The sequence below is a fragment of the Aptenodytes forsteri genome, unplaced genomic scaffold (genome assembly GCF_000699145.1).
Source record: "Aptenodytes forsteri isolate BGI_AS27 unplaced genomic scaffold, ASM69914v1 Scaffold63, whole genome shotgun sequence".
Taxonomy (NCBI): Eukaryota; Metazoa; Chordata; class Aves; order Sphenisciformes; family Spheniscidae; genus Aptenodytes; species Aptenodytes forsteri.
Genome location: NW_008794709.1, coordinates 1,325,720 through 1,338,585, shown reverse-complemented (window position 1 = coordinate 1,338,585; position 12,866 = coordinate 1,325,720). Strand labels below are relative to the sequence as shown.

Below are 12,866 nucleotides of genomic sequence, written 5' to 3'. Positions count from 1 at the left end.
GGACCTCTGGAGGTCATCTGGTTCAACCAACACCCCTGCTCAAGCAGGGCCACCTACAGCCGGTTGCCCAGGACTGTGCCCAGACGGCTTCTGAATGTCTCCAAGGAGGGAGACTCCACCACCTCTCTGGGCAGCCTGTGCCAGTGCTCGGTCACCCTCACAGTAAAAACCTTCATGTTTCCACATGAGCAACAGTAATTTTACTTAAACGTTTCCGTGTATGTGGGGTGGATCCTCAAATGCTGCTCCACTTTAATGTCAGCTGAAGTTTGTGTGCAGCTTTGTTCGGTTTCATGTACAAAGAAAGAACAAGAGTGTTTCTTTAACGGAGTGCATTATTTATTCTGGGCTATGCTGAAGGAGGGGAGTTCTCTAGAGAACAGATAGTGGTTTAACTCCATGCTTCTTTCACTGATCTGGTAAGAGACATTTGTGTCTTAATGGAGCCATTTCCAACCTTTCACTTTGGATTTATGAAGGATAGTGTTTATGCAGAAAACTTACTGAATTCCCAAAAGACTGAAAGTGTGCATCTGGCTAACATGCTCAGTTAATTTTTGGTGACGTCTGCTCAGTTGAACGTAATGCTTTAGCTCGGAGACCTGCTTCCCAAGAGCGCAGGAGAACAGCAAAATGTGAGCTTTCACTGTCCCCAGCATGTGATGAGCCGGGTGTGGTTGAGGCAAGATACCTTTAGAGTCCCAACCTAGAGCAGAGTCCACCATTTGGGAAGCCTTGGTCTGTGCCTCCAGCAATTGTAATCAGCCGGGAGTTTGGCATATGTGGCTAACAGTTGCTCCTTGACCTCTTGAACTAAAACACTGCAAATAGTTTAGTGTCCAGCTGGCACTTTTAGTGGGCAGTCCGAGTTTGGTCATTTATCTACTATCGACTGCTGGTTCCTTACACAGATTATTTTGAAGTTGCACATAGTTGAGCCTCCTACTGAAATCCCTGGCTAAGTAATGCGGGGAAGGGGTTACCTTTGCTATTTGTTTTCCATTTCCTCTATGTCATTGTAGGAGGAGTGTGGTGTAACAAGTCATCTGATGGTCGTTTTCTTCTGAAAAGCTTGAAAATGAGATATTTTGTCTTTATTTACATTATTTCTCCTTGACTAGCAGAGTATGTAACCGCTTGCTGCGTGCTTTTTTGTTCATATAGAACTAGCTGCTGCATATGTTTGGGTGTTCTTCTGTTTTTCCTGTAGACAATAGAAACAACACTGAAGCATTCACTTCGGAGAGTAAAGCTTCCCCCCTCAAGCCTCCCACTGCCAAATATCTTCATGGGCTTTACAAACAAGAAAAATAAGCTTAATTTGGTCCAGTTCTCCCCTCAAGCAGTACTTTCTCTCTAGAGAGGTTTAGAGCAATGCCACATGTCTGTGCTCTCCCGTGTTGCATGTACCAGTTCTCTTCCAGCTGATGTCCAAATGTGATGGAAACTCCAGATAAGAAAAGTAATGGCAGATGTCAGAGGATGATGCTTGAAAAATGATGAGTGATTTGAACTCTAGTAATGGGCTGGAGAGTATGGAAAGAAAAGCAGGAGAGTATGGAGGCAAAAATGGCTGAAATACAGTAATTCAGAGGTTGATAAAATAACAGTGATACATAGCAGGTTTCTGTGGATAGGAGGTCAACTTTCATCGCCCTGTGGGACACATGGGACAATTTCAGTTGAAGATGTCTTTCTGAACACCAGAGCTCCTCACCACACGGCACAAATTTACTGAAAAGCCAAGCTTTCATTCATTCTGCCACTCAGGGAAGAATTTTGTAGGCAATTTGTAGGCAACGCTTGCCAGCGTGGGCATAGGGTAGTGCTGCACCGTCTGCATCTTGCCCCGACAGCTGCTTAACAGATGCTGGTGATGTCCATGGACACGCCAGAAACTTGTTGGCTCACACCGCTCAGGAGTAGGGCGGCCACTTTGTCCCACGCAGACCAGCTCGACTGTGCGACCAGGGCACGGCCGCACTGTTGTTTCAGACTTAGTTGCCTGGAAGCCTTGTTCCAAGGCGCAAGAGGGAGGAATGGGAGTAAGGAAGATGATGTCAGAGGAGTCTCACCCCATACCTGCGCTGAGGGCACTGAGCTCTTGGCCAGGCACTGCCAAGCAGCAGAGCGTGTTTGTGCATGCATGGCTGTGTGTCTGCGTGCGCATGTGTGTGCATGCACACGGCTCAGCGGGTGCTCTGCTGGGCTTGTGTCTGGCAGCATGCGGCTTCCAATGCCTTTGTGGGATTTGCTCAGTGGGCTCAGCATGTTCCCCCCCCCCAAAAAAAAAAAAATCTAGATGCCTAGTGGCCATTATTTTCGACTGAAGATCAGCTCTCGAGCATGTGTGCACATGGACATATGTATAGATCTAGCTTTTACATTCTGAACTGGTTGCTAAACAGATATGTCTGTCTCCTACCTCTCGGGGTTAATGCATCCATGTATGTAAAACTTAGATGCTTATCAAATAGATGTTAAAATATAAATTGTTGTATCTTACATCCCATTAGCAGGGAATGTTGCAAGAGAGTGACTGCAAGGTGCACCTGGCTGTCGGTTGTTCCTGTGGGCCTACTCTCCTAAGTTTTTTCTGAAGTGGTTTGAAGCTGCTGGTAAAGGTAGCACAAATGCTATTGTTGAGCTGGTCACCAGGGGCTGCCTGTTTAATGGAGAATGATTTGGTTTGGTTTTTTTTTTCCCCCCAGCCCTCCTCTTTGTTTCCTGCCTAAAGATGGCATTAGATTGCAATTTGATTGCTAGTAATTACATGGACTTTACTGAAGACACACGTCTCTTTCCTTAGACCATTTTTATGGAATGCTTCAGTTAAAACATAAAACAAACACTATACAGTGCTGCTATGGAAGCCGTAGCTGGTTGTGGGGGAAGGGGGTCTTTAGTCAAAAACTAGGATTTTTTTTTTTTTTTTTTTTACTTCATTTATTTATCCAAACCTCACTGGCTAGCTACAAACTTGTTGGCTGCCAGAATGGAAATATATACAAACACACACAAACAAAGATTGTAAGGAGGTCAGTGAAAACTTACCCAAATGGAAACAAACAAAAAAGCCCAGCACCAGAGTTTTGGTCATGTTGTGTCTCCATATCAGCAATGGAAAGGAGCAGAATTGGGTCAGTTAAAGTATATGGACCTTTCATTTTTGTGTAATTGGAAGCCTCTGTGTGCATCAGGGGAGGGGAGCTGCTCCCACCTGCCAGTTATAGTGAGGATGCTGGGTGCCAATTGTTTCTTTGGGGTCAGAATTTTTGCACCACCAGTTATGAAAACTAAACAGCCTAAGCGGAGCCGTTACCTTCTGTACTTTCTGCAGAAGGCTAGTGAGACTTTTGAAGGTATGTGCTTTTTCTCGTGAAGAAGGTTTTCCCTCCCCTTTTCACTACACAGGCTGCAGTCTGTCACAACCTGAAATGCTGTGCAACCACTGAAGCTACTCGGGGCGGGGGGGGAGATGAAAAGGTGATATGAAAGTAGCTGGATGTGCAGGTATGGCTCCTCCGCTGAACAGCAATCGCGCTTGCTGGTACTACTCGGCGGCAGCTTCTCTAACCATGAGGTGTTGTATATTGGACAAAGGCTTGTGAACAGGGAAGGGAGAGCAGAGTCGGCAAATGCTGCACATGGACTCTGGCAGTAGCACTCGACAGCGTACCCTGTACTGACAACACTGCGGTGAGAGGTGGTTTTTGTTTGTGTTTCTCTGTGGTCTGTCTAGTGCAGGCTGTTGGTTTTCTTCTTGACGAGCCTGGTGCTGGGTACCATTTTAGCAGCTGAGCGCCACCAGACGGCGGTAGTGGCTCAGCCGATACAGCGTCCCGTCCCTCTGCTCTGGTAAGTCCTGCGCTTCTGCTTCGCTCCCCGCTGAGGTGCGGGCACGCCGTGGGCGCGCACTCTGTCACTGCATCTGCCAGACTGCAGTGCTGAGCCTGGCCGGCAGCAGGAGGGCTGGTATCCTCGACTGCATCCGTTTGTTACACTATCAGTCACTGGGACAGAGGGTGAGAAAATACACAGGCACAGGAATGCTTTTTTTTTAAATGAATTTTTTTAAGAAACTGCGTACATCAGAGACAAACAATAATTTAAATACCATGCAGTTTCAGTATGTACAAAAACTAGGACATAGAGATCCAGTTTAATTTTTTTCTAGTTATTTACATCGTTTTCATACAGCCATAATCTGTTAAATTACAATACTGGAAGAGCACATGATTGACAGCCACCACACTCACTCCTATACAAAGACAAACTATATACATACACTTGGATATCAACTGGAAAATGCAACTGGTGCAGGAGTAACTGGGACACATGGGAATGCAGGTAATGTGCCCGTCACCTCCTCTTTGTTTACAGAAGTTTTTCCAAGCTTGAGCAGACTGAACACCTGGGAAAAAGTCATTTGTCCCCTTTTTCTTTCCTGATTTTTTATTAGCCTAGTCATCTCCCATGGCTATTTATACAAAGTGATTTTATTTGCAGGCACGTTAGGGAGCCCCCGTTCACGTGTAACTATGGGTTTCCATCTTGCCCATTTTTTTTTGTGAGTGCAAGCTTTCACTAGGCATGTTGGAAGTGCTCCCCCTCTGTTGGTTTATAGTGTTTCCACTGTACCGACGGCACTGTAGAAGTAATGCAGGGTGAGTTTGGTGACTAGTTGCAGTGATGACAAAGTGCTGTGGTTACACGTAAGTATTAGGCTGAAATATATTTGTGTAATGGGCTCACTAAATAGTTTCAGTTAACATAAAATAGTTAGAAGTCTATTCTTTCCTCCCCCTTCCTTCTCTTCTGGTAAGTGCGCACCAGGAATTCTCTAGACACAAAAGCTGACCTAAGCCCCATCCCAGCAAACCTGCAGCCTGAAACGTCTTCAGCTTGCAAGTACCTAACCAGCGGGGCGTAGGGTGGGGAAAGGCCACAACGCTGACCTTCCCTGTTAGTCATAAATACATCGCCAGGTCCCTAGAGCCCGCTGCTGGCAAGGGTGTGGGTGGGAGGGCGATGCCACCATCGTGTTTCCTCGCCATCACGTTTTTTTCAATCAATCATCAAAACTTTTGTCTAGACGCTTTGGACTTGCTTTTCCAATCCCCACTGCCTCCACAGCCCTCCCCGTTTTCCACCTCATCTTTCCTTAGGCTGTAGAACAGATGTCACAATACTTGCATGTTTTAAGTATGAATAGCCCATCAGGATTCAGTAGACTATAACCAAAATGTTTTTCTTCCTTGACTCTAGAATATTATCTCCATTATAAGCCCTGGAGATGGATGATTGGAATAGCCATTTTTGTTCTGCGTTAATTTTTCCATTCTCTAAACCTGATGTAATTTCTTTATTACTACTATTAATCTCCTCCTAATATGAATGAGGATGACTGGTGTTAACTGCGGTGTTAACCGAGTCTTAGCAGGAATGTTATCATCTTTATGTCCTGCACGTAATCCAGGTTGAAGGGGGGTGAAATCATGACTGTTGTTGTTTTCTTTCACCCCCAACAGAATCACAACTACTTTACTGTGGTAGAGATGGCTTTCGCAGATGAGAAGAAAACAGATTTTAAGAAACGGACTAGCTGTTGCCCAGTCTGCTTGACACTTCCCATGGATGCCAGAGGTGGCAAACTGAGGACGCGCTGCAGTGTTCAGGCACTGAAAGGTTGTTGAGGAATGCCTCGCCAAAGGGTAACTTTGCAAAATACCCAGACCCACCAAAGCTAAAACCAGATGAAGTGCCAGTTCTGCGATGCTTACTACAGTGCCAAACACTTTATATGGCTTTTTTCTCCTCCTCCTTCTCCCTTTTCAGTAATAAGCTCTACTTGCAATTCGGGAGAAATATGGCAGTTCTTCCACTGTGTCATTGTGTCTGCTCAGCCAGGAGTTAACATCATTTAAAAAAAAGCATTGCCACATGTAGCTGCCCTGGGGACAGCATGAATCCTGAGGCAGGCAGAGCGCAACAACTTGCTAAGCGGTCAGCAGGGACCTGCCTTGGGCCCATCCAGGTGAAGGCAGGGTGGTTGGGGAAGGTCTGGCCTTCACCCAGGACTCGGCTGTTACGCGCCTCAACCAGTGCCCAAGGGGTTATTTAGGCCATCAGACTGGCAGGTGTGGGCACTGCTGGGGTCCATGCCCACGAGGATGGTGGCAGTACCCGGAGTGACGTTGCCCACAGACTGCCCGTTGATGGTGGCAGTACCCGGAGTGACGTTGCCTACAGACTGCCCCTGGGGCCTCTGGCACTGACAACAGACTGACAACAGCAGTCTGCTACTCCCACCTCTTTCCTATTCATTTTAATCATAAAATGGAAAAAAAAAAAATCTCACCTTTTCCTCCCACCAGCCTACTGAGTCCTGAGACTTCTGTCGCCCCTGCTCCTTAAATGGCCTCCTTCCCTTTCACACTGAACCTCTAAGCTAACCATACCAGGGCAGGTGTGGGATCCACAGTGGGAACATGAGGGCTTGTTGCTCTTCAAAACAGAAGAGCCCTTTCCTAATGCAATGTGTGTGTAGTCAAAAGCCTGGAGTTTTGTTTTCCCTTTTTAAAGCTGTGATGCAGTCTTGTTATGCGTGCGTGTGTATGTGAATGGATTTAAAAACATGAACCCCAGGTTTTCATGAAAATAACCCCAAAGCAGCGTATTCCTGGCTAGTACGTAAGTGCTCTGTCTTTGCTGCACTGAGCTGATAACATTGCACATTAAAGACTTCCACTACTGATGAACTTGTATCTAAAGCAACTGTGAGCTGGCGATACAGGGATCACCGTGTGTATTTCTTCGGAAATCGTTACCTGGTCTGGGAAGCGTTACCACATCAGAGGCATGCTGCCTCAAAAACGAGGCACCAGAAACCAGCTGGTTTTTACTTTCCTTTGTAGCATCTTCCATCCTCCAACAGCCAATTCTTATTTAATAGTTAATAATCCTTAGCATTGCAAGGATGGCCACAGATGAGAATGAAACGCTTTCGCTTGTCTCTGATGGGAGAGCAAATCTGTGAGGTATTGAGTACCACCGCTAAGCGTAAATGGAGTGCGTTAGCCTCACTGCCAGTGTCGTTTGGCAGGCTGGATGCTAGAACAACCCCATGGTCCTTTTGCTTTACTCCTGCGACCAGAAGAACGAGACGGAGGCCTGAGAAGAGGCAGGAGTGTTGGCACTGTGCAGCATTGGCCATTAAATGCTCAAGTGCAAGAGGCTCCTCGGCCCGCAATCGGTAAAGGGCAATGTTAGCATGGCATCGGGGGAGGTAGAGGGGGAGCACAGGAGAGCGGATAGATACATGGAAGACAGCGAGAAAGGGAAAAATAATAAAATAATAACAGAAATAACACTGTAGTAAAAAACTTTGGCCTCTCTGTTCAAACTGTCGAAGCAAAATAGCTATTGTGGAAGAAAAAAGGTCCTGAAGTAATGGAAGACAGCGAGAAAGGGAAAAATAATAAAATAATAACAGAAATAACAACACTGTAGTAAAAAACTTTGGCCTCTCTGTTCAAACTGTCGAAGCAAAATAGCTATTGTGGAAGAAAAAAGGTGTCCTGAAGTAATAATCTGGAACTTCATACAGTAATGTTGCTACAGTGCTTTGGGCCAGTGGCCCAAAACATGGCATAATAGTTTCTTGTTAGAGCTGAAAAGGAATCCTAGATAAAGTTTGCCCCAGCTTGCTGGCGTTACACTAGTTAAGGACTTGATTCTGGGAGGTGCTGACCAAAGTTCAGAAAAGCACTTATATGTGTTCAGCTTCAATTAAGCTTGTCAGGCGTGTTCTTGAATGCAGTGAGGCTGTTTGCATGCTTACTTAGTGTTAAGCACACGCTTACGTTGGCAGGTGAACCAGGCCCAGAGTGACCAGCTCTCTGAGCTCTACTTGGTCAGTTTGTGTGTTAAACCACTGTAATAAAAATAAATTAAAACCAAAATAGAACACCCCTGGATTGCTGTCCTTAGGCCTCAGCCGTGGGTACTGGTGACAAGTCTCACCAGTGTGAGACTTGTCTCTTGTACGAGAGACCAGTCTCTCATACCAATGCACCAGACTCCTTTTGTTAGGCCAGGTAACACACACTCACGCCTTTCTCAGTATGAATTTAGGATCAGCTCTTGAAACACCTGATACAGAGAGGATAGAAATCCCTCATTGAACCCCCAGTTCCTCCTGTTGCGTGTTCCTTCGCAGAACGGGTGGGAATCCCAGCCTTTCTCACTGCCGGGCACGCGTCGGCTCTCACACAATCACGAGGCTTGGGTGTAAAAACAAACTACAAGCTGAGCGAACGCCATGCAGTGACTGTGAAGAGATGGGTTTTGCTTGCTTGTCCTCAACATTCCTGTCGCTTACTGCTGATGGGCTCACAACTGGGTTTAGAAAATTATACTTGAAAGAGATGAAAAATAAACAGTTGCTAGAACTGAACCAGCTTTCAGTAGGGAGTCCTGTTCTTTACAGGTGATGCCTTTTTCTGCTTGGGAGCCAAACAACGCCTATCGACTGGCCATAAACGTCTCCAGGGAAAGAAGTGCCTTTCTAGTCAGATGATATTGACAGATGGGCTGGCCCGTAGAGGAGTTTTGCTCCTTCACCATCCTCATAAGGTGCTCGCAGCCTGAAAGGAGTGTTTGGTGTGAGTGCTTTAGTGCCATAGGTGCCGGTCTTTTGGAGGCTTCACCCAGGCCAGTGATTCCCTGAACGCCATCTCGGGGCTCTCTAGAGTTGATGACAGAGGCTTGTCAGGACGAAGGGTGCCTGAAGATGAAATGGGTGCACCACCGGCTGGGCTTGAACAGGTATGGCAAATCCACATGCCAGGAAAGTTGTATACATAGATGCCAAGTCTTGGCACGATGCCCACCAGGGGTATTTTCTGTTATTGAAGCTTGAACCAGCAGGTCTGATGATGCTGCAGTACCCATCACATGTAAATACAATTTTCCTTTTTTTTATATTTATTTTTCTACTTTTTTTTTAAAAAAAAGGCAGTTCGGAAGATTTACATTGTACGTAACAGGGAAGTGAATAATACCAGCACTTATGGTTCCTTTTAGTTATGTTTTAAAGACGGCATAGTAGTCAGGTAGAATTGAACTGCTACGGTCTATGAAACCTAAAACCCAAGGGGAAAAAAAAAAGAAAAAAGAAACAGTAAGATAATATCCTCACATGCATATTGTACATAAAAAAATTTGGAGAACTAATTGCTACAGTGACACAATTAGGCAGCTCGATTCCTGCAGCATTGACATCAGTCACACTGGCGCTGTGGACCCAGAAGACTCACACTTCCTTGGTCCTCGCCAGACTCACAGTTCATAGGCGTAAGGTGTTTGCACCAAAATCTACCAAAGACACTAATATGCTTTGGGTCCGCCCTATCAGATCCCTGAACGAGTTATTTCAGATCAGCTAGTCCTCTTTCGGACCACACTGTGCCTGATTCCACAAAAATTGTCTGGTTTAGACAAACTGCTCTTCAGCCAGAAAGATTTACATACAGTTCAAGTATGATTATTCCTTGATGCCTGAGGCTAAAGAGACAGGTAGAGCTAAAATGGCTACCCTTTCTGCTAGTACACCCTGTGTCGGGAGGCCCTGGGTTTGTCAGCTCTGCAAAGGTTTTGTTTTTTTTTTTAAGCTTTGATTTGTCACTCTATCATGAATTAATTAATGTGTCCCACTAGTAAAGCAATACTCACATTCTTTGCTCAGCTCATGCCACTGCTTAATGACATGAACAGCTCATTACCTTGCTAATGATTTTATAATGGTGATTTATCTAAGTTTGTTTAAGGGAATTACTCTATTTTGTTTAAGTGCGCTTCCTTCAAGTGCATATTTCCTGAAGCCACTTGTCTAACCAGTAAGTCCTGCTGAACTTCAGACAATCCCTTATTCCAATTTCTGTTATATTAGCTATACCTCTGAGTACACCTGGCCCAGACTTAGTGAGTCAAAGCCACTCGGTGGCTTTCAAAAACAAACTGGGTCACCTCAGAGGGTCACTGCTCGCCTCAACACTGGAAGAGAAGCAAAATACTGCCCAGAAACCTGCGATAGCCAAGCAGCTGGAGAGACTTCTGGAAAACTAAACCAGTCTCTATGTTTGTGGGATGCTAAAGGCCTCATGGAAATCAACGGAGCTCTCAATGGAGCTCCACTCCTTGTAGCAACACTCCCTTTACAACAGCCTCATCCTTTCTAAATTTGCCACTGCTCTCCTGGAGGAGCGAGCCAAATGTCCCTCAAAGGCTCAGTCACTGAGGTCGACAGATCTAGGCCAACTGCACACCCTAAAGCTTTTTCCAGACCTCGTGGCTCAAAGGCAGCTGGCTTGTCTCTAGCAGCACTCCGGTATTACAAACCCCAGGGCAACCATCCTAGCACATGCTAGGAAGTAGAAGGGAGATCGTTTCTGCAAGGGAATATATGCATAATACATGTGGTGAATTTTAATATAATTATTTATTTATACACATAAAAATCCCCTAATACAAAATTAATTTTGCCTTAAGCTTTTCTGGATTTTTCTTAAAAGTATTAACTGCATTTTTTATGAGCACCTAGCTGACGAACGTATTAATAGAAGGGCAGCTCCGGTTCTGCACCAGATGTCACCCTCACTTGTCTTCGATACCTAACACTCGTCTTTAACGCCTAACAATGCGTGGGGGTTAATGTTGATTTGCAAAGGCCTGCCTTCAGCTGAAATGCCCAGAGTTAAGCTCATCTCGGCATCAAAGCCAGAGCAGACTCAGCACAGGCTGTGTGAGGGGATGTGCCCTGACCTCCCCGCGTCCCTTGGCCGTAGGCTGTCAGAGAGGAGGGTTGTTAGTTTGGGGTCATGGATAATTCATTCAGTCGCTACCTTTTTGACTAAAAAAAGCCTAAAAGTGTAAAAAATAGTGCCTCTCTTATAACACCGATCTTGCTATTTCCCCACTGCATCGCCTATGGCAGGACGTGGAGGGCAGGACTGAGAGATCTGAGCATGGGATGTGTGTAGTGTGGAACAGCCGTACGCTCAGCAGGGTTTGAGTGTACACTCATTCATACCTTGCTACGTACTGGCTCTACAAGACACCAACACTATTTACTTTGATATCAGAAGAACAGACGTGCAGCTAGAGCACGATGATTTAAAAAATAAAATAAAAGGAGGTTACACTTTATTAAACAGATGGCACGTGCCTGCATACAGCCATGTGATGAGGCAGCGTGAGTTCGTCTGTGCGAGTTTCTTTTACAGCCTGTAATTCTAAATGTTGTTTAGACCTCATGGTGTGTTTAGTGGGTGTTGGAGAAACGGCTGCTGGGGTTTTTTTTTAAACAACAGTATTCATTGATAGTCTTAAAAAACTAATCTCAGCTTACCTTGTTAGATGCCTACTTAATTCATGAACTTCCATTTCAGTGCTTTTAAATTCATTAAGCTCTTTTCGAATGGCTGCCTGCAAAGGGCAAATAAATGAGAGAGATCAAAATAAGTTTACTTTCTTCTCAAAACAGTATATTCAAAGTGAAGCAGATAGATAGATAACATTACCAAAGAGAGAAAGAAAAACATAAAAAAGACTTTAAAATGTGAAAAGGAACAGAGATAAACATGTTCTAAATCACGTAAAGGGAAGAGATAAATGCTTCATTGGAATGGCTCAATTTCAAAACATATCATAGACAACACAGATACAGAACCCAATTCTGGCTTATTATGTAAACACTTTCATGTAAAAAAATCCAAATCAGCATAAGCATGAGAAAAAAAATGTGCACTCTCAAACACTGTGATCTGTTTCAGAGCCGGACTGTGAGTAAACTGGGCCTGGATCCTGCCAGACTCATATTTGAGATGTCTCCTGCCTTTATGCAGTCCTGAATTTCCTCGGGTGAAGTTACCTACCGTGGCTGAGCTTACTTGGAAGGGAAAGAGGAATGCCTGGCTCCCTGCCCTCCTCTCTGCCTCGGGCTGTGCCCCTCTGCCCTCCTCCTCCCTTCTGACCCAGCTGTGCCATTTACTGAACTGATTCAACGCACTAATCCAGCAGAAAACTAGCCACAGGCGGTCATATTCAGCACCTGCAGGAGACCCAGTTACCTACAGCCTCTGTGGTTTGTCCATGAGGGAAAAGAAAACCGGGGGTGACTGGGAGGAAGAGAAATATTGAAGAACAAAAAAAAAAAGAAGGGGTAACTTGGAGGGACTCAGCTTCATGTTGGAGAGGGTGCTCAGCAGAACTGGCTCAAGTCCCAAGCCCCAAAGTCAAGGCTTCTGACAGCCCTGTGGTATTTGTAGCTCACAAGTGGGTTTCACTGTGAGCGTATGGAGAGGATGTGCAAGGCGGCTGCTGCAGCCAAACGCTCCCACGGGTCCAAGGTGTGTGCCACTGCCTTTCCACGTGATGCTGAAATCAGCATCAGTGGCTGTAAGCGGCTGCTCCAGTCGGTGGTACTCGTGTCTGTCAGGAATTTTTCTCGGTGAAGGAAATCTACGCTAGTACGAACAGCACGAGTCCAAAACAGGGCTTTTGCAACAGCCACTGATCCAGTCACCAACTACCTTTGCCTTGACAAGCCCTAAGTGATAAAAGTTTGCGAGTGTGATCTACAGAAAAGGCCCCTTGTGCTCTTCCTGCACAGCTTTGGTTTTTTATTTACCTTAGAAATGTCTGTCGGGCTCTGCCTCCATCTATGAGGACAGAGCGATGGGCTGTGCAGTAACTCAAGAGCCTACCTTCAGCAGACCACTTTGCTGCTTAAGTGACTGTGAAGGAGGCCGCCTGCGCTGCTGACTTCCACAAGGTCTGAAATCTATTCCCCCCTGCATCCCTCA

At 45.6% G+C, this 12,866-nt stretch overlaps 1 protein-coding gene across 1 annotated transcript in view; it reads right to left on the bottom strand.

Annotated features, from left to right (window-relative positions):
* Window positions 1–11,406: 11,406 nt before the first annotated feature.
* The window catches only part of PHACTR1 (phosphatase and actin regulator 1), a 317,997-nt gene continuing 316,537 nt past the window's right edge, over window positions 11,407–12,866 (bottom strand). Inside the window, exon 13 of the mRNA XM_019470600.1 lies at window positions 11,407–11,487. Coding sequence (XP_019326145.1) covers window positions 11,407–11,487 — 81 coding nt within the window. The remainder of the gene's footprint in view (window positions 11,488–12,866) is intronic.